This window comes from Alligator sinensis, unplaced genomic scaffold, assembly GCF_000455745.1.
Source record: "Alligator sinensis unplaced genomic scaffold, ASM45574v1 scaffold424_1, whole genome shotgun sequence".
NCBI lineage: Eukaryota > Metazoa > Chordata > Crocodylia > Alligatoridae > Alligator > Alligator sinensis.
The window spans coordinates 2,097,141-2,120,855 of NW_005842113.1; the positions used below are offsets into that span (position 1 = coordinate 2,097,141).

Below are 23,715 nucleotides of genomic sequence, written 5' to 3' on the forward strand. Positions count from 1 at the left end.
CCTCCCCCCAGCCTCCCCTCCCCCGCCCCTTATTTACCAGCACGGAGTCCAGGTCCAGCTCCCTGTGGCAGGAAGCAGGGACTGCCTGAATCTCCGAAGCTCTCTGAATCTTTTCTGAATTGATTTGGAGATCTTTGAATCAATTTGGACCTTTTAATTGGTCTCCTGATTTGATTCGGATTTGGCAATTCTGCCACTGAATCAGGCTGAATTTCCACTGAAGCTTCACACAACCCGACCAGGTAGGCAAGCTTTGCATGTCATGCTACATCAGCAATCAGGTCTGCATATGCAGATTGCTCTGAAGTTAAGATTTTTACTTCCTCTCGCAACTCATACACATGTGACAGAACTTTTCTACAGGAAAGCCAGCATACTTCCATGTGCAAAAGCAAACTCTGATGTTCTGTTCCCATATCCTCACATAACAATGAGAAAAGGCAACTTTTCAAGGGCCATGCTTTATTAAATTCACTATTTTTATTGTTCCATCCAACACTGAGGAGAGTTCTTCTGGCAATGTATTGGCCACAAGAGCTTCCTGGTGCAGGAAACAGTGGGTCACCAGCACCTCAGGGTTTTCTTGCTTGACCTTGTTTAAAAACCACTTTCCCTGTCATACAGGCTACCCAGTCAGTAAAGACATTCAAGCAGCTTTTCCATTCTAGTTTTCCCTCTTCAAAATAGGCCATTGTCACCCTGAATATTTCATTTCCAGTTGTGTTACTGGTAGCTGCTTCCAAAATATATTTTTTTGTTTTATACCATCTCCATCAATGTACCCAGTGTTAGCCAAGAGCTAAGCATGATCACTGATGTCTTTTGACTCATTAAGCAGCAAAGCAAATTTTCTGCTTAATTTTATTATTTCATAGATTTCATAGATTTCATAGACATCAGGGCTGGAAGGGACCTCGGAAGATCATCGAGTCCAGCCCCCTGCCCAAAGGGCAGGAAGTCATCTGGGGTCATAGGATCCCAGCAAGATGAGCATCCAGTTTCATCTTGAAGGTGTTCAATGAAGGTGCTTGAACGACCTCCAGTGGCAGGCTGTTCCAGACCTTGGGGGCTCGGACAGTAAAGAATTTCTTCCTTATGTCCAGCCTGAAACGATCTTGTCGTAGTTTGTGACCATTCGACCTCGTCATCCCTTGGGGCGCTCTGGTGAACAAACGTTCCCCCAGATACTGGTGGTCACCCCTGATAAACTTGTAGGTGGCCATCAGATCACCCCTGAGCCTGCGTTTTTCCAGGCTAAAGAGCCCCAGGGCTCTCAGCCTGTCATCGTAGGCAGGCTGTTGAAGCTGATTTCTTCAACAACAGCTTCAATGTCAGCTACTTATCACATTGTCTGAAAGGTGAACCTTTGCGGTTCCATTGACTGCATCTGAGCCAAACATTACTCTCAAAATACTGATAAAATTAAAGATTCTGCAATTCAAATTAAAGAATCTTGTCTTTTCAAATATTTATCCATTTTCCGTTTTCTATTCAAAATTCACCACTGTAAGTGCACGCTCCGTGAATACTCCACTCAACATGATTTTTTTTACCACATACGAAGTCATTAGAGCATAACATGACTTACTGTCTCAGGTATGCCAGAACAGCAACATGACACAATATGCTTTGGTTCCAAAACGTTTTTTTTTATAAACAATATATTTCATTTATTCATTTTTTAATTTTTCTAATATATGACTTTTTTTTCCAAAATCCCACAGCACACGTGTTCATTTCTGATGGCACACTATTGTGCTGCGGCACAGGTTGGGAAATATTGGTCTAATGTGTAACTTCAGCCAAAGCCATAAGGATGGTTCAGACTTTCAAGTACTTGGAAATTGGGAGTCCCTGGTGATCATCACTTAGATTTTCTGTTCTTCAATTTTTCCATCTGTAAAATGGAAACGACACTATTGCATTAAGTACTATGATTGCAGGGGTGTAGGTTGTAGCTGTGTTGGTCTAAGGACATAGGGAGACACATTATAATCTGCCTGGCAACTGACTCCCCAGCCCAGCCTCTGGCTTCTTTACTTTTCATTCCATCCAGGAAGAGCGCACACCAACTGCTGAAACTTCCTTAGCCTGACGAAGGGTTTTTGAACCCGAAAGCTTGCTTAATAACTATTCTCCAACTTTTTGGGTTGGTCTAATAAAAGATATCAAATTCACCCAAGGAACTTTGTCTGCTTAAATACTATGAGACGCTCCCCTGTAACTGTGATGGGTGCTATACAAGTACTTAATAGTTCCCAGGTTTTTTTTACCTTATTTAGTCTCCCATTCCTTATATGCTTTGTAGGTGAGGTCTGTAATTAGGTTGAGGATACATCAGTATAAGAATGAAGATATTTAGCTTATTGAGTAGATTGCATGATATGATGATTAGGCAGAATATATACTTGCATGTGGACATGTTTGTGTTCATGCACACATGAAACTATTATTGAAATACCTTCTTAAAGAAAATGAATTTGAAAAAAGGACTCAGCTTTAGAGGGTAAATATAGGACAACTGGAGTCAGGTGGCACTTAGAACTGGGGGACTTTAAAAATGAAGTTATGGGTGATGGAAAATATTTGTGTACTCAGGTCAAATTCAGTACAAGAAAAAAAATGTTTGGAGAAGACAGAATGTTTCATTTCAATATTTTTTTATATACAAAATGCTCCAATCTTTCATTTTCAAATTGCCAAACTTTAATTAAAAAAAAAAACAAACAGCTTGAAACCTCAAAGAAAAATGCAACATCTCATTTGGGATAATGCAGCATCTCATTTGGGGTTAAACAAAATGTTTTGGTTTCCCCAAAAATATTTTTCCCTTTTATACACACACGTGCACATGCACGTTTACCAAGAAAATAGAAGAAAATGTTTTGGGCTGTCTCCAAATGAATCTTTCCCCCCAAAATTCTGGTTCAGCCAGAAAACTGCAAACACACTTTTTTCTCATATTTTGGGCATAAAGGACAACATGAAAAAAGATAGATGGTGACGGTCCAGACATAGGTGTGTTAGCCTAATATGTTAGGTTGACTGAAGATGGCAGGCAAATGGGAGAAAAGAGGTGTAAAGGAGCTAAGCTGGGACTGTTGTTAAAGGTTAAAACAATGATCTGAATATTTTATTGGAGATGAAAAATTTTGACATAACAGGAAAAAATCTGCATGATACATTTGTGTGAAAACATATTTCCTTGTATTGCCCCTGATGTCAGAGAGGTATACTGTAGTTGAGTAGCAAACAATGCAAGTAGCCGGATCAGACAAGCTAAAGCATTTCTTTTAGAGGGGCACTGAGCACCCTCTAGTGACAACAATCATTGCAACTGAAAAGAAAGAGTCAGCGTCGCTCAGTCTAGTTCTCATTCCATTCAAAGCAATGAAGCTCAAACAAGTAATGCATTGCACACCTCTTAAGATGTGGTCTGTCCCAATTCACTCAGCTCACTGCACAACTCCATTATAAGGCCATTTCTTGGCTTGTAAAAATGCAATATTTGCATTTGGGAAAGTGTCAGAGGGAGGATGACCTGTTATTCCTCTCCATGTTGTGGTTTAAAATAGAAAATAAAGCAAATAAGAAACACACAAAGTTTTGGTACAAAGGTGAAAAGAAAACAACACTTTTCAAAGCAAATATAGGCATAATGCTACAATGGTGGAGAACAGGACAAGGAAACTGATGGAAAACCTGAAAGGCAGAGAAAATAAGCTGCAATACAGAACTCTTTCCTTTGCACTGGGATGCTTAGGTGCCACTTAACCTTGATGCATTAATTAGCCAGATTCATATATACGTATTCCCCTGGAAAAGTACCTTATCCCATGAGTTAACTTCAGTGTAACTATTCCTGGACTGAAGCCCATTCAGTGAGAGTAAAGGTATCAGAATTTTGCCTTTTATTTTAAAGGAAACATTGCTCCTATTCTGATAGATAGACAGATACTTTCTGCATGATGTTCACTGGTTGGATGTTAATCTGAGGATGGGGAAAAAGGCAGAAAAATTCTTCAGAGAGGTTTTCTGAATATCTTCCTTTGATTTGCAAGTGATACTCTATTAATACTAGATAGATAGGTAGGTATGACCCTTCTGCTAGGCACCAGTCTGCAGCAAGTAACAAGGGCTGGGTTCAGTTTTGGAGTACTAAATATATTTTACCTTGGCTCGAGTCCCCACTCAAGACTACCTGGGAAACACTAAATGAATTGCTAGTGTCCCACATAAACAAAAAAACCCTCCTTGCAAGCAGTGTAAGCACAAAAGACATATTTATTACAGAAAACAGAGAAAAACACCAAATGCAATTTAAAACACTACTAACTACAGAGTAAAGTCTATAGGTGGCATCCTCTTGTGGATGTTTCACCCATACCCAAGCAGTCTGGGACTTGGGGGTCCCCAACAGGTAGTTCTGGGGTCCTGTATCCCTATACCTGCCCTTCAGAAATGGGCAAAGTTTCCAAGCATGGAGATCCCATAACTTCTCTAAGTAGCTTGGTCCAATGCTTGAACATCCTCATAGTCAGGAAATTCCTCCTAAATTTCCCTTGCTGCAGCTTGATGCTATTGCTCCTAGTCCTATCCCCTACAGCTGCAGAGAAAAAGACTATCTCCATCCTCTTTGTAATTGCTCTTCAGGCAATAAATGTATACACACAGGTAAAATATGTATACACACACACACATGTGGCAGGCTGGCCAGTGGACTCACTGGCAGCCCAGATTGTTAACTTGAGCCCAAAATGGCTCAGGCCAATTGGTGGAGCATTTCCAACAATGAGGAAGAGGCAGGAGGCAAGCTTGTCCCACCCTGACCCAGGGGCAGGGTGAAGAATTGGACCTGGGTGGGAACTAACCCTTCAGGCTTTCCTATTGGTACATTTTTAATCGGGATGGAGCTTCCAGAAGGAATAAAAGCCTGCGTGCCCAGCACCTGGAGAGCTGATGGGATGGGATGATGAAGACAGGGCTTGTGAAGAGCTGGTAGAGCTGACCAGTGGGGCCGAGCAGTTGTCCCAGAAGCGCCCCAGAAGATTCCACCACCTAGCAGGGAGCAGCAAGTGTCTGCGTCCCCAGCCCTGCCATGGCATTGGTGCACAGATAGGTGCATGGAGGACCTGGGAGTGGATGGGACCCTGGCGGCTCCACAAGGCCGTGTGGGTCTCCAACCCTGCATGAGGCAGGGGCAACAGTGCACAGATATATATATTTATAAGCTCTTAATTTATAAGTGATACTCTATTAGTACAATTTTATATTTATTTGTTTTTATATAACCCCCCACACTGGGCTGTGTATTGCGTTTATATGTGTGTGTGTGTCTGTGCATGCGCACACGTGTGCATGTGCACATGTGTGTAAAATTGTATTAAGAGAGTATCACTTGCAAATCAGAGGAAGTGATTCTTCCACTCAGTTCAGCACCAGTGAGGTCTCACCTGGAGTCCTGTGTCCAGTTTTGGGACCCACACTTCAAGACGAATGTGGACAGTTTGGAAAGAGTCCAGTGGAGAACAACAAAAATGGTCAGGGGCCTGGGAGACAAGACTTTTGAGGAAAGCGTGAAAGAGCAAGGGTTACTTACTCTGCAGAAGTGAAGACTGAGGGGGCATTTGATAACAGTCTTCAAATTCCTAAAGAGCAATTACAACGAGGATGGAGATGGTCTTTTTCTCTGCAGCTGTAGGGGATAGGACTAGAAGCAATAGCATCAAGCTGCAGCAAGGGAAATTTATGTTGGAGATTAGGAGGAATTTCCTGACTATGAGGGTGTTCAAGCATTGGACCACGCTACTTAGAGAAGTTATGGGATCTCCATGCTTGGAAACTTTCAAAAGCTGGTTAGACAGACATTTGGGCTGGGCTGGTTTAGTCAGGTATAACCCTTCCTTGAGCAGAGAGCTGGATTAGATGACCTTGTGAGGTCCCTTCAGACCTACTTTCTTATGATTCCTAGGTTTCCTATGATAAACACAGTTGATGATTACACCCCCTTTCAACTTCCACCAGATGCTGGGTGGGATTTCCCCCAGCACAGACAGAGTGTAAATCTGCTGAAGTGTATCTCTTCATGACAGCTCAGTGTAGGGGTAGGCCAGGAGCAAGACAGTGGGAACATAGTGCATCGCATTAAGGAAATTCTGTGCATTGGTATGGTTCAGAACAAGTCTTGGGTTTTAAGATGTAAATCAGAACAACCAGGCCGCATCCAGATGAGTGCAGTTGTGTGGTATGTGGCACCTCAAACATGTCTGCAGCACCACACACCGTACCTTCAGGTGTTCTCTGCACTGCAACGTAGTAGTGTGGGGTGGCAGGGTGGGTGTTTGAACCTGAGAGATCCCGGGGTCAGAAAAACCTGTGCGAAAAAAAAGTGGGGCAGCACACGTGGGGGCAGTGCACCCCCCAAAACTGGAGCCTGATCAGCCAGAGCTACACTGTGGTTGCCAGCCAGGCTCCGAGCAGCAGGATCACCACAGCTGCAGCTCTATGGGACCCCCAGGACCCCAGGTAAGGTTGCCAGGGCCAGCCCAGTGCTGGCCCCAGCCTCCCCTACCTCACCTTGAGTAATCTGCTGCATGCCAGAGGGCGTGTGGCAAGTTGTTCTGCTGCTGCTTGTTCCTAGGGAAACAAACGTCCATGCTCATCTGGATGCAGCCCTAGAGGTTGCTCTAACACAATAGGGGCCAACCTTTTTGGCAGACAGGCCACAAATTAACCCTACACCCTCCTCAACTATCACTCTGATTCCCTACTCCTGCTGTTCTGCTTTCTTCTTCCAGTCCTGTGCTCCCTGCTTGATCTGCTGCTTTGCTTTTTTTCCCTGCCCAATTTGCTGCTTTCTGCTTCTTGCCCTATAGGCCACTGTTCTGTTTGTCCCACTTGTGGCACTTGTGCCACAGGTTGGCTGCCCCTCCTCTAATTTATGGCAGGGGCATTTTGGCCCTGAGCGCAGCTCAGAATTGAAAAAGTGGCAAAAAACACCCCTGTAATGTACAGCATACAATCTACCCTCTTTTTGAGGAAGCTCTGTATGTAGTGGTGCAGAGCACTAGAAGTTGACTATAGGTTGGGACTGGAAGGACAGAGAGAGCAGCTGTACCTGGAGTCTTAATCCAGCTGGGCATACCTACAAAGGGGGTGCAGAGGGACAACAACTAGTATTTCAGACTGAAGTACCAGGCATGAGAGGGCTGGCCTAGCTTCCTCCTGAGCTATGGGGATGGATGTTTTTATCCCCATGAACCCACAATTAGTCCCCTATGAAAAGCCCATTTATGTGAGCTTTCTTGTTGTGAGGAGGGAGATTTTCACTCTTTGTGAACAGATTTACTGGCACTTTCTTCTGAGTCAGTTAAAACAGTGAATTAGAGAGAGGAAGTCCTGCTTGAGAGTTTGGTGAAAACTTGATAAGAATATATTTTCCCCTCACACACAAAGTCTGAGTTTAGTTTGGCCGAACTTTATAAAAAACTCTCCTAGCTACATTTAATCAAAATACTAAGCTTTTAAAATAACAAAAGGTGTATTTAACTGAATGACACTAATGCATATAGGGTGGTATGATAGATGTGCCAGATATATCATGCACTAACATTAAAAAAAATCCCTATCTTTATTAAAATCTATATCCAAAAATCCAAAAACAATGACATGAAAACTAGTTTTATTCATTATTACTGTTACTATGTAGTCTGGCTCTACTTTTAATGTATTTCTTACATGTAATTGCTACTTCTGGTGAGAAAAAGGGGCCTTGTTTTGTTTTTTTTATCCAGAGTATATTGATTTGTATATACCAAGAACTTGTTACTGGTTGCCATTTTCAAAAGCTGTGCTGAGTCATTATCTTTATAGACCCCATCCACATGATCCATATGTATTTAAGAGGGAGTTATTTATATGTAATGGGACACTATCAACTTGAAAGTACATTTTCTCTAAACAAAAAAAGTATTTATGATATTAACAATACTTAAGCGTATTGAAAAGGAAAGGACTTTAAAGATCTAATTTACCAGTCACTCTATGTTCTCTTTATTTTATGAATTTGATGGGATAATGGGTAAGGAAAAGTATTTTAGTCATTTTTGTTTACTAATTTATACCCCAATCCGGCAACTGACACCATAGAGTACACCCTGGGGAATTATGCAATTATGTGCCTGCACAATTTTGCACATAAAAGGCATGCCCGTGCATAATCACATAATTTTGCATAATTTAACAATGGCAGGCTCTGTGCCTTCACCTCTGTAAGGCTCCCAGCACTCCAGGTGGGAGCCCTATGATGTGGAGGCACAGAGCTGCATGACTGGACAGCTGGGTAGGTGGGGAGGGGAGCTCCTGCCTGCAGGTGGGAGGGGTGGCTTGGAGTTTGTGGGTGGGCATGGGGGGGTGTGTGGGTGGGTGTGGGGTTTGTGGGTGGGTATGGACACCACACCATCAGTCTGGGACAGCCCCAAACAGCCCCAGCCTCCGCACTCCAGCTGGAAGCCACATGTGCAGACAAGCAGAAGCCCTCCCAACCTGATGGTGCATGGCTCCATGCCTCCATGTGCAGCTTCCACTGGAGAGCTGGAAGCCCCACATAGAGGCATGGAGCCTGCCTGGTTGGATGACGCATGGACAAGGAGACGCGCACCATTAGACTGGGCAGGAAGCCGCACAGGAAGGCACAGAGTCGCGTGCCATCAGGCTGGGTGGATTCCTGCTTGTCCCTGCGCACAGCTTCCTGCTGGAGTACTGGAAACCCCACACAGAAGCATAGAGCCTGCCCAGCCTGATGGCATATGGCTCCTGATCCATGCACTATTGGACAGGGCTGGCTGGCTCTGTGCCTTCCAGCACTCTAGCAGGAAGCCGCGCATGGAGGCATGGAGCCTGCCCAGCCCAATGGTGCACGGCTTCTGCTTGCAGTGCTGCGATCTGCACATGCTGGCAAGGATCCAGCCTGATCTGGTTTGAAGGCCCGCACCAGTGGGCCAGGCCAGCTGTGCCAGCATGTGCAGGGCCTGGGACTTAGCCAGAGGTGCACGCCACAGGGGGCTCTGCCTGCCACAGGTATGAGCACCCCAAAGGCCCATTGCCATAGCTGGCCTGAGCTGTGCACCACGGGGAGGGATGTATGATGGCGGGGCTCACACCGCCCACAAAACTCAAACCCACACACACCCACACCCCATCCCCCCCCCCATGCACACCTACACCCTTCACAACCACCCCACATGCTCACAAACCACTCCTGGATCCCTCACATACTCCCATACCCATACTGCCCCACAACCCCCCCCCATACAACTGCAACCTCCTTCATAGCCCCTCCACAAGCTCCACACCTGTGTACAATCCCCCACATACACCCATACCCCCACACCTTTACAAACCCCCCCACACATACATCTCCACACCTACCCCCGAACCATAAAGTACCTGCATATATTTCTAAAGAAGGTACAAATAGTGTCATATTTATTTTAATTTGTTAAAAAAAAAAAAAATTCATTTTGCACAATTTAGATTTTTTTTTCTGCACATAATTCTGAATTTTTCTGTGCATAATTCCCTGAAGGGGAGTGCTCTGCCCACAGGGAGCTTTGCTAAAGTCAACTGTGATCCTCCCAGGCACATTGCTCAACCCGTGCACAATCTTTGCATGATTTCAGGCTTTGTTTTCTGGAGCTTTATGAAGTAAAAATTAAGTCAACAGCAAAGCTCCCACTAAACCTGAGGGGCACAGGCCCTGGCCCTTTGTGTTAGAGAGACTAGCTTTCAAAAACTCCAGGAAAATATTAATTTTAAAACATCTGTTTAACATAATTTTCTTACTCTTTCTCTTTCTTTCAACTGTGGGACACTTTCTGCTAGATTTACACTTTTATGAAAGCTTGTTTTCACACAACTTACATTTTAGGTACGTTTGAAAATAACAGCACCCTTTTCACTTAACAAGAAATTCAGCTACTTATCATCATGCCCATACGGTTGGGTGATAGTTTAACTAGTGGATAGAGGAGGTGCTAGTTTGCTACCGTTAACACTTTACAATGACCCACATCAAGATAAGCTTTATGTAGATACAGTCTTTAAATTGGCTGGCTTTACTCACTACTAGAGAGGTAGTTAGTCCTGTTAGTCTGGAGTCAGTTAGAAGGTAGGGCAGGGTGGCACCTTAGCAGGGGCGATGTATAGGGGGTGCACATGAGCGTGGTGGTGCACCCCCTATAAAAAGGCACCACCGACAGTGTCAGTGCACCTGTGGGTGGTCGCTGTTTGCCACCCCACCACTGACACCACCGCTGGCAGCATCTGCAGGTGATTGCCGACCCCTGGTTGGCACTCGCCAACCTCCCCTCCCCCCCACCAACAGTGCCAGTGGTGTCTGCTGGACCTGCCCCACTTACTGCTGCTGCTCTCCCACTGCTGCCATAACCCCCCCACCCCCCCCACGCTGCAGGGGCCACACATTGTTCATGCACCTTAGTGGCCCTGTTTGGGTGGCGTAAGTCCCATTAGCCCTGGCCTTCTGCCACCTGTGGAGATAGGTGTCCATTGCCCCTCTTTAAATACCTTTGAAGTACACTCCCCACTCCTTCCACAATGCTATTTATGTCTTTAAGTTAATATCAGCCCATTCAAGTTCATTGCTAGTCATTCCAGAGATAAACCTATCAGGCTGTGTGCTCTGACTGGCCACTTTACTGGCAGAGGAGCAGCAATGCATCTTGGAAGGGCTATGTGTGTAAATGGTTGTACTACTCCTGTTTTGATCCAAGTTAAAACACAGGACAAATAGAATTGCCTCAAATGAGATGTCTACTTACAGCCTTAGGAACTACCTGGTTTAGAGAGGCATGAATTTTCATAGGCAAGAATTCATTTAGTCAAACAATTCTGATCCTGCCACCCTAACTTACTTTCTGCCTTACTCACTGCTCATGTGTGACTCTGATAAGATTTTCAGGAGCTTAAGCTACCCTTTGACCAATAAGAATTCAAATAATTTTAACATATTGTATTTTAATTTATTGTATTGCACCCACTGTCTGCATATTGAGAAATGTCTTTCTGCTTAATGAGTACAGTTATACAAAAAAGAATCAAAGATGTTATGGTCTGTGATATTTTATAAAACTCAGGGCCACAGAGACTGAGACAAGGGGTATTGTAGGAATGAGATCTTGTAGGGCTAAAGAGATTTAAGGGTGGTAGTGCAGTTTAACATCACATGAAAGGAGCGATACAAAACAGACATATTAAGATATATTTAGAGATGATTATCTGCATGCTCTGCTATAAATGTAGATATTACTCTGATCAACAGTTGATCAGGGAGCATGAGTATAAAAAGCTGCTGTGGCTTTTAGTGCCCCCACAGTGCAGGCACTATGGGCTTAATTCTGGCTTCTTGGTCAGGTTGGGCCCAGAACAGCATTCTTGGTTATTCTCTCTGACAGCAATCTGAACATAATGGATTGCAGAACATATAAAGGGTAGGTTTTTCATTAAATGTTAAAATATATTCCCATAATGGAGCATTCTCATATTCATTGTATATCAAATTCAAGACATGAATAGTATTTTAAGATATCAATTGTATTTTAAATTGCAAATAATTCATGTGGTTTAGAAATGTCTTAGGGTACATACAAGCATTATATTTCTACTGGTGGAATCACAGCTCCACAAGTAGAAATCCTAAATTTACAAGTGTTCAAATAACTTCTACCAGACCAAAAATGGCACCCACCTCTCTGAGAGAAGACTCCACACTGTTGCCCGGCATTCCAGCACACATTGTTCTGCCCCCCATTCTCTAGAGAGACAGTCTGTGATTTAGCCAGGGACTACTGATCCAGCTGAACATAGAACAAACCCCACCTCCTGTCAGCTTTGGGTTTGGGAAAGTCCAGGTCTGGGACTGTCTAGCTGACAACCACCCAACTTGGAGCAGGTGGGAGAAACTCATCCTCTCGCACCCCGTGGACCCAGACTGGCCTGCCTCTACCATTCCTAGATCCACCAATCCATCCCCCTTCCCATGGCCATGGACACAGACCTGAAAGGCCAGTCCATGTTGTGGGGAAAACAGTGGGCTCCTTTCCCAGCAAAGACTGTGTGTACACTGTTTGGGTATGGGATCTGCCAGATCCCACCCCTGTACCCAAACAGTATAGGTACAGCCCCAATGGGAACATAGTCCACCAACCCCCATCCTCTTGCGACATGGACTGACCTGACCTGGCCGCTGCCAGGAACAGAGGCCCCACACCCACTCCTCAAGGCAGCACCCGATGCACCAGCACCCAACTTCAACCCACCAGGACCCAAATCATTAGCACCTGACCATGACTAGGTTCACCCAACCTGCTCTGGAAGTGGGTCTGTCAGCTGATGCCAGAGGTGAAACTGACAGGCTTGAAAAGAAATGGGAAACTGACAGGCTTGAAAAGACAGCAGACACACTTTGGGTCTGCTGTTTTAAAGCCTGACAGCTCAGAGGAAGGAAGGGGTTGTTATGAGGTGGAGGGAGGTGGTCCCCTGGGGTGGCCAGCCAATCAGCCTAGATCTGTGCTCTTGATTGCTGTGAGTTGTCTCCAGGCAGATAAGGGAGCCTGAAGAGCACATTGGGACTGTGCAGTGGGACTCCCCGGCAGTCTGCAGAGCACCCAGCTGAGCTCCATAACACTTGTACAATGCTCTACCAATAGAGTTTTCAAATGTTCATATTAACCTGCTACACTTCCAGTAGTTCATTTGAATGCTTGCATGCACCCTTAACTGTATATTTTTAGATCAGTATTTATATTTTAAAATGATGTGCAATGTCTCTGCACCACATTTGACCATTTTGTTACACATTCTTGTGTTCATTTATTGTGCTTTGTGAGATCTTTCATTGTACGTGTGCCTTCAAGCAGTGAACATTGCAGCAGGTGTTGCATAGTTTGCGGTTGTGTGCCAGTCACAGGTGGTTGAACTAGTGTTATAGCCCCACTTTTTATTAGTTTCTTGGAGCGTCCAACTCTGGTGCATAAGCAGTCAAGACATCGCCACATTTGTGATGGCTTATCAGCCCCTGGTGGTAAGTATTCAGCCACTGGAATGTCCATTTTTTCACTGTCAGGTATTTTTTCAGTCTCTTGTTCTGCATGCATAGTCATGTCTCTTTGAGTGTAGCATCAAGAGGTTGGGTGCTGGTGAGGAACCTTCTGTTTGACTTCAGTTGTATGTGTGCTGCAGGATCATTGTACAGTGGATGTCTTACATCTTCAGTTTGTCTTGATCTCTCTATTCTGCTGGCTACTGCTCTTCTGTCAGGAAGAGCAATGCCAGCCAGCAGGTACACACTGTTTAGGCTGGTAGGCTTCAGACATCCTGTGATGCATCAGCAGTTATTATTCAGAATAGAGTCAAGGCGCTTAGCATATAGGCATCTCCCCCATACAAGGCATGCATACTCGGCAGATGAGAAGCTGAGAACCAAAGCAGTAGTTCAGATGGTTGTGGGGCTAGCTTCCCATTTCGAGTTGGTGAGCTTATGTAAAATGTTGTTATGAGTGCTCACCTTCACTTTTGTCTTCATGATGTGTTCTTTGTCTGAGAGGGTTCAATCAAGGGTGATTCCAATGTAAACTGAGTTTGGACAGTGGGATAGTGGGGTCTCAAACCATGTAATGGTGGCCTCATTGTTTTTCAGATGCAAGGCACATACTTGCATTTTTGCTGGGTTGGCATGTAATTGGTTTTCAATGTAGTATGAGGTTAGGCCAATTAGTGCCTTGCTTAGGGATTTTTTGATATGGTCAAAGCAAGTGTTTTGGGCTGTTATGTTCAGGTCATCTGCATAGGTGAAACATTTTGTTTCCAAATTGATTGGTTGGTCATTTGTATAGAAGTAATATATCAGCAGTGCAAGTATGCTTCCTTGGGGGAGGCCATTTATGTGTTGCTTTCATCTGCTTTGCTTTGAATCCAGTTTGACCAAAAAAATCTGGTTTTGAGCAGGGTTCATATCAGCTTTGTAAGGTGCAGATCTTCTGTCATTTCCAGGGTTTCGTGGAGAAGTCATTAGTACTTAACTGTACCATAAATGGCTGATAGGTCAATGAACACAGCTCCAGTGATTTGACATCTTTCAGAACTGTCTTCAATATGTTGAGTTAGATTGTACAGATGGCTTGTTGTTGATTTTTCCAGGGTGAAAGCCACCTTATTCAGGGATTAGGTGTTTACCCACGTATGGGGCAAGCCAGTTTCAGTATCAGTTATTCATACAGTTTGTATGTGTGGCATAGCAAAGAGATAGGTCTGGAGCTCAGATAGACATTCAGGACCTGCAATAAATTAAGTATTTTTCTGTCTTGGATTTTTTTTTACCCCCTTTTAAAACTTAATCTTCTAAGTTACTTTGTAGGTGCAGACAGAAGTGATGATTTTCGCCTGATCTGGCCACAGAAACTGGTCTATAGCCATGACTAAACACAAGTGCACAGCTGCTAGGATTGCCAACTCTGTTTGAATGTATTCTGGGAGGTTTCTAGAACGCCAATGTGCCCACGACACAGTGTAAACGTGCCCACATGCTTGTGTATGTCACTTATGGATTACAGTGCATAGACTTCACTTTAGGAAGGCAAATGCACATCACTATTACATTTTTAAAACCCACTGGACTACTGTATACATCTGATTCAACATTTAATATTTATTTTAATGAATGCCCTATCATTTATCTCCCAGGTGACTCTCAGCGGTCTCCTGGAGATTTATATCTAATTCCTGGAGACTCCAAGGCAATCCTGGAGGGCTGGCAACCTTAACGGCTGCAAACAGCTTAAAAATGGCTGAGGGTGGGAAAGGGAGTGGAGGGAGTTCAGTCTGGGGGGGGTTTTAGCCCCCACTGGAAAGTGGGGCAGGCATATTGGAGATGAGGGGGCTAAATTCACCCATCCAACCCTCCAACACCAGCTAGGGAACCCCTAGAACAAGCTCCTTCTGCTGTCTTTCCTCTTTCTCATTATGAAACCAGGACAGGCTAGGAGAGAGGAGGGGCCATTGCCAAGGGAAACTGACTGCAGACTTGCAGCCACCAGGTAGATTCTCCACCCACCTGGAAGCAACAGTGAACTTCTGTTTGGTCCAGATGATAGTTGTAACTCAGAACACTTCCTGCAAAACATTCTCAGTTACAGCAGGGAACTTGTCTGCACCTTTAAGTGCATGCTAAATGTTAAATACATGCTTAAGTGTTTTGCTATTCTGAGGCTTATAGTTTCAGTTTGAATGTAAATGAAAACTTCCATAGAATTTTGTCAGTTTAACTTAGAAACATCTGGTGAATTCAGGTGTCTAAATGAGGTTTGTGGTGCCATTGTAGGCAGGGGTGATACGTAGGGGATGCACCCAGGTGCATGTTCACCCCCTGAGTGTGGCAGTCACCCCCTGCAAAAAGGCACCATCGACACTGTCAGCGGTGCCTGTAGGCAGTCACTGCTCGCCAGTCCACCCCCAGTCCATGATCGCCATTGTGGTTAGTCGCCTACCCCTGGTTGGCACTCATCACCCCCTCTCCTCCCACCGACGGTGCTGGCAGTGTCTGAGGGAGCTCCACACTTACTGCCACCAAGCTCCCACTGCTGCGCACCTGCCACTGACAGAGCCGTGCCCCCCTAGCCACCGGGGGTACACGCCATTCATGCTTGTAGGGCCAATTAGAATTACTGTTTGGACATAGCTGGCTAAGCTCTGCCCAAGTCCCATTTAAGGATTTAAAGGACCAATCTGTATCTAGTCCTTTGTAAAGTTCTTGTTGAAGGGCTTTGTCAATTTAAAACTGCAAAGTGGCTTACACATGAGCTCTAGAACAAATATACAGTGATGTACCTAGACTCCTGGTGGCCCCGGGTGAACTTTTAGATTGGGCCCTCCTTTGCCAGAGATAATGATAATAATAATTGGACAACAGAAAAAGAATTACTATTTTTGGACCCCCTTTCTGTCCAGGCCCTGGGTGACCCCCCAGTTCACCCATGCCTGTATCCAGGCCTGCAAACATATATAGTAACATAATAGAGCTATGTCACCACTCTTGTACATCCAAAAACAATGCAGAATTCAAGAGATCTGAGGATATGCAAAATGAGCTAGAGTGAGATCGCTATTGATGCATGTTATTAAATGATTGTGTGAAGAAACCTCTTTAGACACATTATATAATGCTTTGAAAATTTCTAGAAATAGAAGTCCCAATATTCTGGTTGTCTTGGACATTGTTTGGAAATGAAAAGGCAAGAAATCAACATCCCTTTGAAATACACGTGCTGTGAATTGCTCCCTTTTCTTACTATTCATAATGAAAATAGGAAAGTTACCATAATTTTCCTACTCCAAACAGGCACAGTAATGAAACTGATACAAATCACAAAAATATCCAACAGTACAATTACATTGGACTACATATATAAATTAACTGATTGAAATAGTAAATCATCCCATCACAGAGCTAAATCTGAACTATTCTAAAGTGACCAGCAGTTATAACTGCATGGGTATTACACTTAACCCTAGTGTATTCTTTTTGTCACATCCACCATCCTATTGGCTTCACCTTTTCACTGTTATAGCTTTCTTACAAGTAGTTTTGAAGCAAAATATACCATTTATCAGAATCCAAATCTGCAAATAAGTAATAGAAGGCTGGTGAGAAATACTGGAGGGAAAATGGGTCTCTGTATGAATTTCTTAGACTGAATAACAAAAGCAAAACTAAACCTGTCAGCTGACTTCAGCCTTGTGTCAATGCAAGGCACAAGTCAGGGAGGCAGGGCAGGGCAGTTAGGGTTTCAGTAATCACTACGCAACTTAGAAGGTGTCAGGGGCTTAATCAACTCTAACCACTGGTTAGGGATTAATTGGGGCAGAGGTACAGCTTGGCAACCCATCACCATTCTCCTCAAAAGCTTGCTTTATGCTTTCTGCCTGACCTAGATCACTCCTGAACCTATTTAATCATTTTCAAGTATGCTTTAGTGGGCAAGTCCTGTTCCCACTGCACAGTCTAGTTAGCAGAGGAGCAGGAATCATGTCCTAAGCAATGAAGTAGCTGGGAGGTTGCAGTAGTTTCTATTGCTTTTTTGCTCCTTTTCCACATAGGTATAATGAACAGTAGGTTACTGTGATCACACTACTGTCAGGCTTCTCCTGTAACAACGGGTTCTTTTTTTAAACTCATGAGTGGTGTATTCACTCTTAACCCTTCCCAGTCTGTCAAAAATTGCCAGCAGCACAATGCTTGTGATCAACACTGAGGGGTGAAACACCTTTCTTTTTCTGTTTCCATGTAGCAGTTTGCACTGTGCTATCCCAGTTGATGGTGTTGATACAGCAATACTAATACAAGGGTAAGTAGTAGTAATAATAATAACAAAGCAACATAATTTGCATACAGTTAAGAGAGGGAATTACCAGGGAAATTGATTTTAGTTTCAGACATTGATAAAGAAAGAAACACAAAGTAGCAAAAGAGAGAAATAGGATGGAAATATTAACATTTATTATGGACCTGGGGGTCTCTTTTGAAAGCTTAAATTATTTCACAGTCTCTTTTCCTCACTGAGGAAGAGGTAGCAAAAATAAATCATGAATTCCAAATCATCTGTCTTAGTTAACAATAATATAGTAGATCAGGTCAGTTAAAAGCTGTCGATAGCTCAAATGTCCATGAAGTTAATAGACAAAATCAAAGAAGGCATAAGCAGGTTACATGTAAGTGATGTTAGTAGAACTGAATGCAGTTGCACCAAATCTGACTTTGGCCCTAAATTGGTAAGTCCCCAGGGGATAGCCTATGTGAAACCATGTCGAATTTGGCTCGTTTCATCTGACATCTGTATCCTGCTTCAGTGTGGCATGTTATACTTAGTGCACATCAGATCACACCTGCCTAAGCTGTCATAGGCAATTGACTTTTTTGTTAAAAAAAATCTTGTAGTTGCATATCATCAAGAAAAACAACATTGTTTTTAGGACCTCTTATCTCTTTGCTCCCAAATATCCTGTTTCTTCGAGTTGCAGTAGCCAGGACCAATAGAAACCTCTTCCTGCCATTGGCTGACTTCATTTCCCAGAGTTAGCACAATCTCATCCGCTCTAAACAACCTCATCAAAACTTCTTTCTGGTCAGAGCGAAGCAATAATTTTTATTAACAATTATTAACGATCAATAATCTTGATCACATTATGGCAAGCACTATTAAGGTAAGAAAGGGGTACATTTCTATTAAACCTTTTTTTTTAATAACATATTCTTTGGTTTCCTTTATCAGCATAGATAAGTTAGAATTGGGCAACACCCCCACTGCCACAATAGAGGACAACAAGATTTCCTCTGTACTGCCTAGTAAATTTCCTTTTTCCTACTCCAACCATCCGCAAGGCTTAAAAACTTCAAACTCGGAAAAAAATTGGGTTTTTTAAATTCACTGTTCAGTGCTGTGGATTGCATATGCAAAACCCTTTTATGAGAGCTTCTGAAATTTCTTGTAGGTATCATTTATGGATGTGTACATGGACTGCCATAAGGGGATAGGGTGCTCGCTGAAAGGAAAATAGTTTCCTCCGATTGCTAACCTTTTGGATACTTTTAAATGCTTCCTTTATTGACAGGGACACAAATATTTGCAAAAGGGAATGAAGAGATACCGGCTCTTATTTTTCTGGGTTTTTCTTTTTGTTGCTGTTGTTTGGTTGATTGGTTTTTGAATTTTTTTGCATCATGCAGCTGTTACCACTTTTTTTCTGGAAATTCTGTACTGATATTTCAGGATTTTTCTCAAACGTTATTTTAGTGGTAATGGCAATCTGATTGATGTGTTCTTTCTGTCTACTTTTTGGACAATAAAAACCTGTCATTGGTACATAATTAATCTTTATGAGTAAGTGTTATTTTTAAGAGTTGTTTAAAAAACTGCTTTGCTGGGTTTTGGCAGTTTCATTGCTCAGATAGCTCTATCTATCCATCTATCTATCTATCTATCTAGTTTTTGCTTCTGAATATGTTGCAATAGACATCAGTTACAGATATAGCAATAGCTGTAATTAATTGCAGAAGAAAACTAACTGTAGCTAAATGCTTGGTGACAATGAAATCATTTTTATGAGAAGTGCAAAAGTACATGTACAATCAGAACTCTGCATCATTGTGTTTTTTGGAGATACTGAATCCAAATATTTAATTGCTTCATGGTATTATGTTTTTTTAATACTTTTCCAATTAGGTCAGAGATTTTTCTGGATGATCTAGAACAGCAACAATGATGAACTCTTAAATAATGTAACTGAAGTTTGATTCCTAGATAACTTCTGCTTAGCTGCTTAGTTTTAAAAAGTCATTTGGTGTTCTTTTTATAATATGAAAATCTTGATAGAAAACAATTTGAGGGGTATATATTTTTTTAAATCCCTATTGTCTTGTAATCTCAGAGTTTACAAGCGTATCTTGATAGAGATCAAAATCTAACTCTACTTGGCCAGTACCCGTCATGTGCTGAATACCTCCTATAACAGCTGAATTCCTATTGACTTCACTGGCAATTTAAGAGTACCCAGCACCTGTCAGGAGACACTCAGCACTTTGCAGGATCTGGCCTGAGATGAAAATTTTGAGGTTCCTAGAGTAAGGCTCAGCGAGACTAAGAGAAAATGCTGTGTATTAAGTAAACAATAGTGTGTGGCTCTTTCAATCGGAGAGAGGTACTTAGCCTGTTAGGCTGAAGTCAGGCAGAAGGCAGGGTAGATTTGGACCTCATAGACTAACTGAATCTCTTAAGCAGAACAGCCTACTGATGTTAGTGGGAAATTCTGCTTAACAACTGTTGGTCCAATATTTCTAGATGCAGTAAAGATTTTCTGATTTGGTATGATATATATTTTTATATTTTTATAGTTGTAGTATGGTAAATCCTTAACAGCTAATATAATACTGTTATACATTTCTTACTGCCTTCAACCTTAACAATAAGAACAATTAGCTTCATGTTACACCACATTTCCTTAATGCAAGTTTCAACAGAGATAGCAAGGTCTCAAGGGTGCAATAGTTTGTGGATTTTTGTCTCCTCATTTTGGGTCAATCGCTGTGGTGCAAGTTTTGTGTAATTAAGGCTTAAGGATTTTAGATTTAGTCAACTGGAAAGGCCTTAGTTCTGAAACCAGTATTTAATTTATGCAAGTACAAAATGTAAATTAGCTGGGGAGAAATTATAGCTGTTTTGTTCTCAAGACTCAGGAAGTATCTAACATGAAGATGATTTTCAGTCCCAAGAGATTCAAGTCCTGTTCTAGATAAACAGAGCAGTCATTTGATTGAGAGAGAGATCAGCAACTTAATTTCCTGTTTGCTTGCTTAAAATGAGTCTGCGTTTTTCTTAAGCAATGGTATAATATAATTTCTCACTTTTGGGCTATTTCAAAATGATGGGCCAGATCCTCAGCTGGTGGAAAGCAGCATTGCTCACTTAGTGGCTACCCCAGCTAAAGCCCTGCGCCAAACCTTAAAAGCCTTGTTAAGAGTTCAAATTGGATCTGTGTACGAAATGCCCATTCTTCTCCACCGGAGCCTTGCATATTCAGCAGCAGTGAGAATCTGCCCTGGAATACTCAGTTTTGCTTTTTAACAGGGTACAAATTGCTACTGATATATACGCACATGTTGGTACACTTTCAGTATAACTGACTGATCCTTCATTTTTTAGCATGCCAAACCTGCAATCACTTCTACACTTTCATGCTTATTTTTAAACACAGAAGTAGTTTCACTGACTATCATGACTAATTGGTATATTTATAGATAAACATTTGACTTATAAGAATTTGCGGGATCAGGACCAGTGTTACAAAAATGATAGCGATACCATATTTGTAAGTCACAGCTATGTGGCTGCCCTCATGTATTCTAACTTTAGAGTACCTCATAATAATGTTCCCCATGATGATGTAGAAAGTGGAGTGTTTGATGGTTCACCCAAGGACTGATAGGTAAAGCTCAGGAGATTCAACAGCTTTTGCAAGAAAGCCTCAAACAGTTTGCTAGCTAGAGTTGGTATCTGTGGTGAATGGCTACTCCAAAGACTGGAAAAGACAACTTTGTCTTTTCCTCAGACTTCTGGATAATTTAGTGACTTTTCTCCATATACACTCTAAGAAAACCAAATTGGCTCAGGCCCACAGTCCCCCTGTAGTCCACAATAATGGCCAGTAGCAGCTGTTTTAGAGGACAATGAAGAAAATCCCACAATGGAACATTATGGAATAATCTGACCATAGGAAAAGTTTCTTTCTAAACTTCATAATTCAGCAGTTTGTTTATGCCAATTGAATTCTAATTTATTGATCTTATCCATGTGATGTAACTGGATGCTCTCATTATTCATGTTTAAATGTTTTTAGCATTCTGAGGTCAAACTGCTCTTCCAAGCAGAGGAAGGTATCTTAACAATAAGGACATCAAATGCAAGGAAGCAACATCTTCTTCTGACATAAATTGTATCCTAAAGGTGTGTGCAGGGTGTACAAAAAATGGGTGTACTCTGCACAAAAAATGAAGGCTATAGAATAAACACAGAACCATTGATTATAGGCTTCTTGGCAGCCTAAACACCCCCACCCCCACACACCCCACACACAAAACCAGAGCCAAATACATCTATTTTTATTTTTTAGAATGTCTTGGAGAAATAATTCAATCTTACCTGGTGGCTGAAAAAAATATACTTGTATCTCCTTTTATAATCTTACCCTGCAATGCAGGAAGGAACGTAAACTGAAAAAAAGTCTTCAATTGAAATTTTAATTCCATACCTGGCAGCTGGCTCTGTTACTTAGCACTTCATGCCTACCAGTGCAATTAATTATTTTATATAATAAAATCCATTCTGTTTGTAATCTACATTTTATAATGGCTTATCAATTACAGTTGTGGATAGTTCTTTCACCTAATTTACCTGTAAGCATATATATGGGTGCTTTTTATTAGTAGTTTCCTTTGTGTGGTTGGCCTGGGAGCTGTGCTTTGTCAGATAGAATGTCTACATGCATGATATAGGAATTTGGAATACTTGAGGTTATCGTGGCTGGAGTTATGAATTCTGCAGATCACCACAGAGTGTGGGTGTGCTGATTACATCAGTGTATATAATGCAAGATCCTTTCATAAGAAATTTTAGTCTGAACACTTCTGTATAATACTGTTACTTTTCCTTCACTCTCTTTTTTTAAAAGCAAGATACTTACTGAAATATTTTCAAAACCAAGCAAAAACTGAAGGCAGTTTAAAAACCTGCTGATGTTCTGTGCAAAGCTTAAAGAAAGGTTCTGTTTGGAGATGGGTACGGTTACATTACAGCACTCATAATTTATACAGTATTCTGTATTTCTGTTCCTTGCATTAAAGCAAGATATATAAAAATATATTCTTCATTTAGGACACAATCCAACAAAGCACTCAAGCATGTGCTTAAAGTTTAAGCAGATGAATGATCCTATTGACTTCAAGGATCCACCTGCTTAGAATTAAATACATGCCAAAGGGCCTTACTGAATCCAGTCCTAACAGACAAACAAGAACAGAATCAGAGCCGTAGAGCCCTTAGCTCTGAACCTGTGCACCACAGTTCAAACAAATTTCCCACTGATTTAAATGAGCGCTTTTATCAAATAAGGGCTGCGGGACCAGGATCATTATTATTTCCAGATCAAACAATGATGTTGCCATAAACATAAATTCATTACATCAAGCAACTAGGAAAAAACATAAGTCTTCACAAAAGGGGAGGGTGTGGGGAGGCACAGCCTTAGGCCTCCAGTTGATTTCTTCCTGCTTACACCAAAGGCTGAATTTGATCTGGAGATTCATTTTCCCTCAAAATGATTCAACCAGTAAAGAACAAGGGATGAAAAATGCCTAGTTTTTTTTAGAGTTTTGGGGTTGTATTTTTTAACAGAAACTAAGATAAGAATGTTTTCCAAGAATTCTGAGAGACAACAGCTCCTTAAGCAGTAATATTAATAGAATTAAACATCCTGAGCCCACAAGGGCTTGCCTGCTGAAAGATCATATGGAGACACTTTTAAGAAATGCTTATGCAACAATTTTTTTTTTCCAAAGTGACAATTCAGAATCTAGTAAATACGTATAATACTAATATATGATTCTATTCATTTAAAATTGATTACTCCATTTTGCTTTCTAAAACAACCCAGCAGAATATTTTTAGAGAGTCCCTTTCATGAAAAGAAAGAAAGTATTTCACTCATATTATCAGTTTTAACAAACTAGCATTTAAATAGTGAGGTATATTGGTTCTATTTTAAAACTCAGTGAAGTCAATACAAATTTTACCATTGACTGCAATTGGTTTTGGATATGCCTACTGGTAGTTTATTGAAAAGCAACTTCCTTTAGTGGACAAAGCTACAGTGGAGTTATTTACACTAATTAAAAGATACATGTTAATTGACTGACAAAATTAACATGTGAACAGCTTAATTTATTGTTTTTGTATTTTGTATCTCTAATATTTGTGGAATGCTGATTGTGTTCATTGTACAGAGTGCAAAGGAGGACATGAGACCTGCTCTCAGGACTTTATATATTAAGTTGCTGCATTCTAGACCCAAATATGGAATATATCTGCATGATGT

At 41.9% G+C, this 23,715-nt stretch overlaps 1 protein-coding gene across 3 annotated transcripts in view; it reads left to right on the top strand.

Annotated features, from left to right (window-relative positions):
* The window catches only part of ERG (ERG, ETS transcription factor), a 239,416-nt gene that overhangs the window by 120,976 nt on the left and 94,725 nt on the right, over positions 1-23,715 (top strand). Inside the window, exon 1 of one of the 3 annotated variants that reach the window (XM_006024678.3) lies at positions 18,139-18,273. The exons of the other annotated variants lie outside the window; for them this stretch is intronic. Within the exon in view, the coding sequence (XP_006024740.1) occupies positions 18,256-18,273 (18 nt within the window). The 5' untranslated portion in view covers positions 18,139-18,255. Of the gene's footprint in view, positions 1-18,138; positions 18,274-23,715 lie in introns of those variants that run through there. 3 annotated transcript variants of the gene reach the window in all.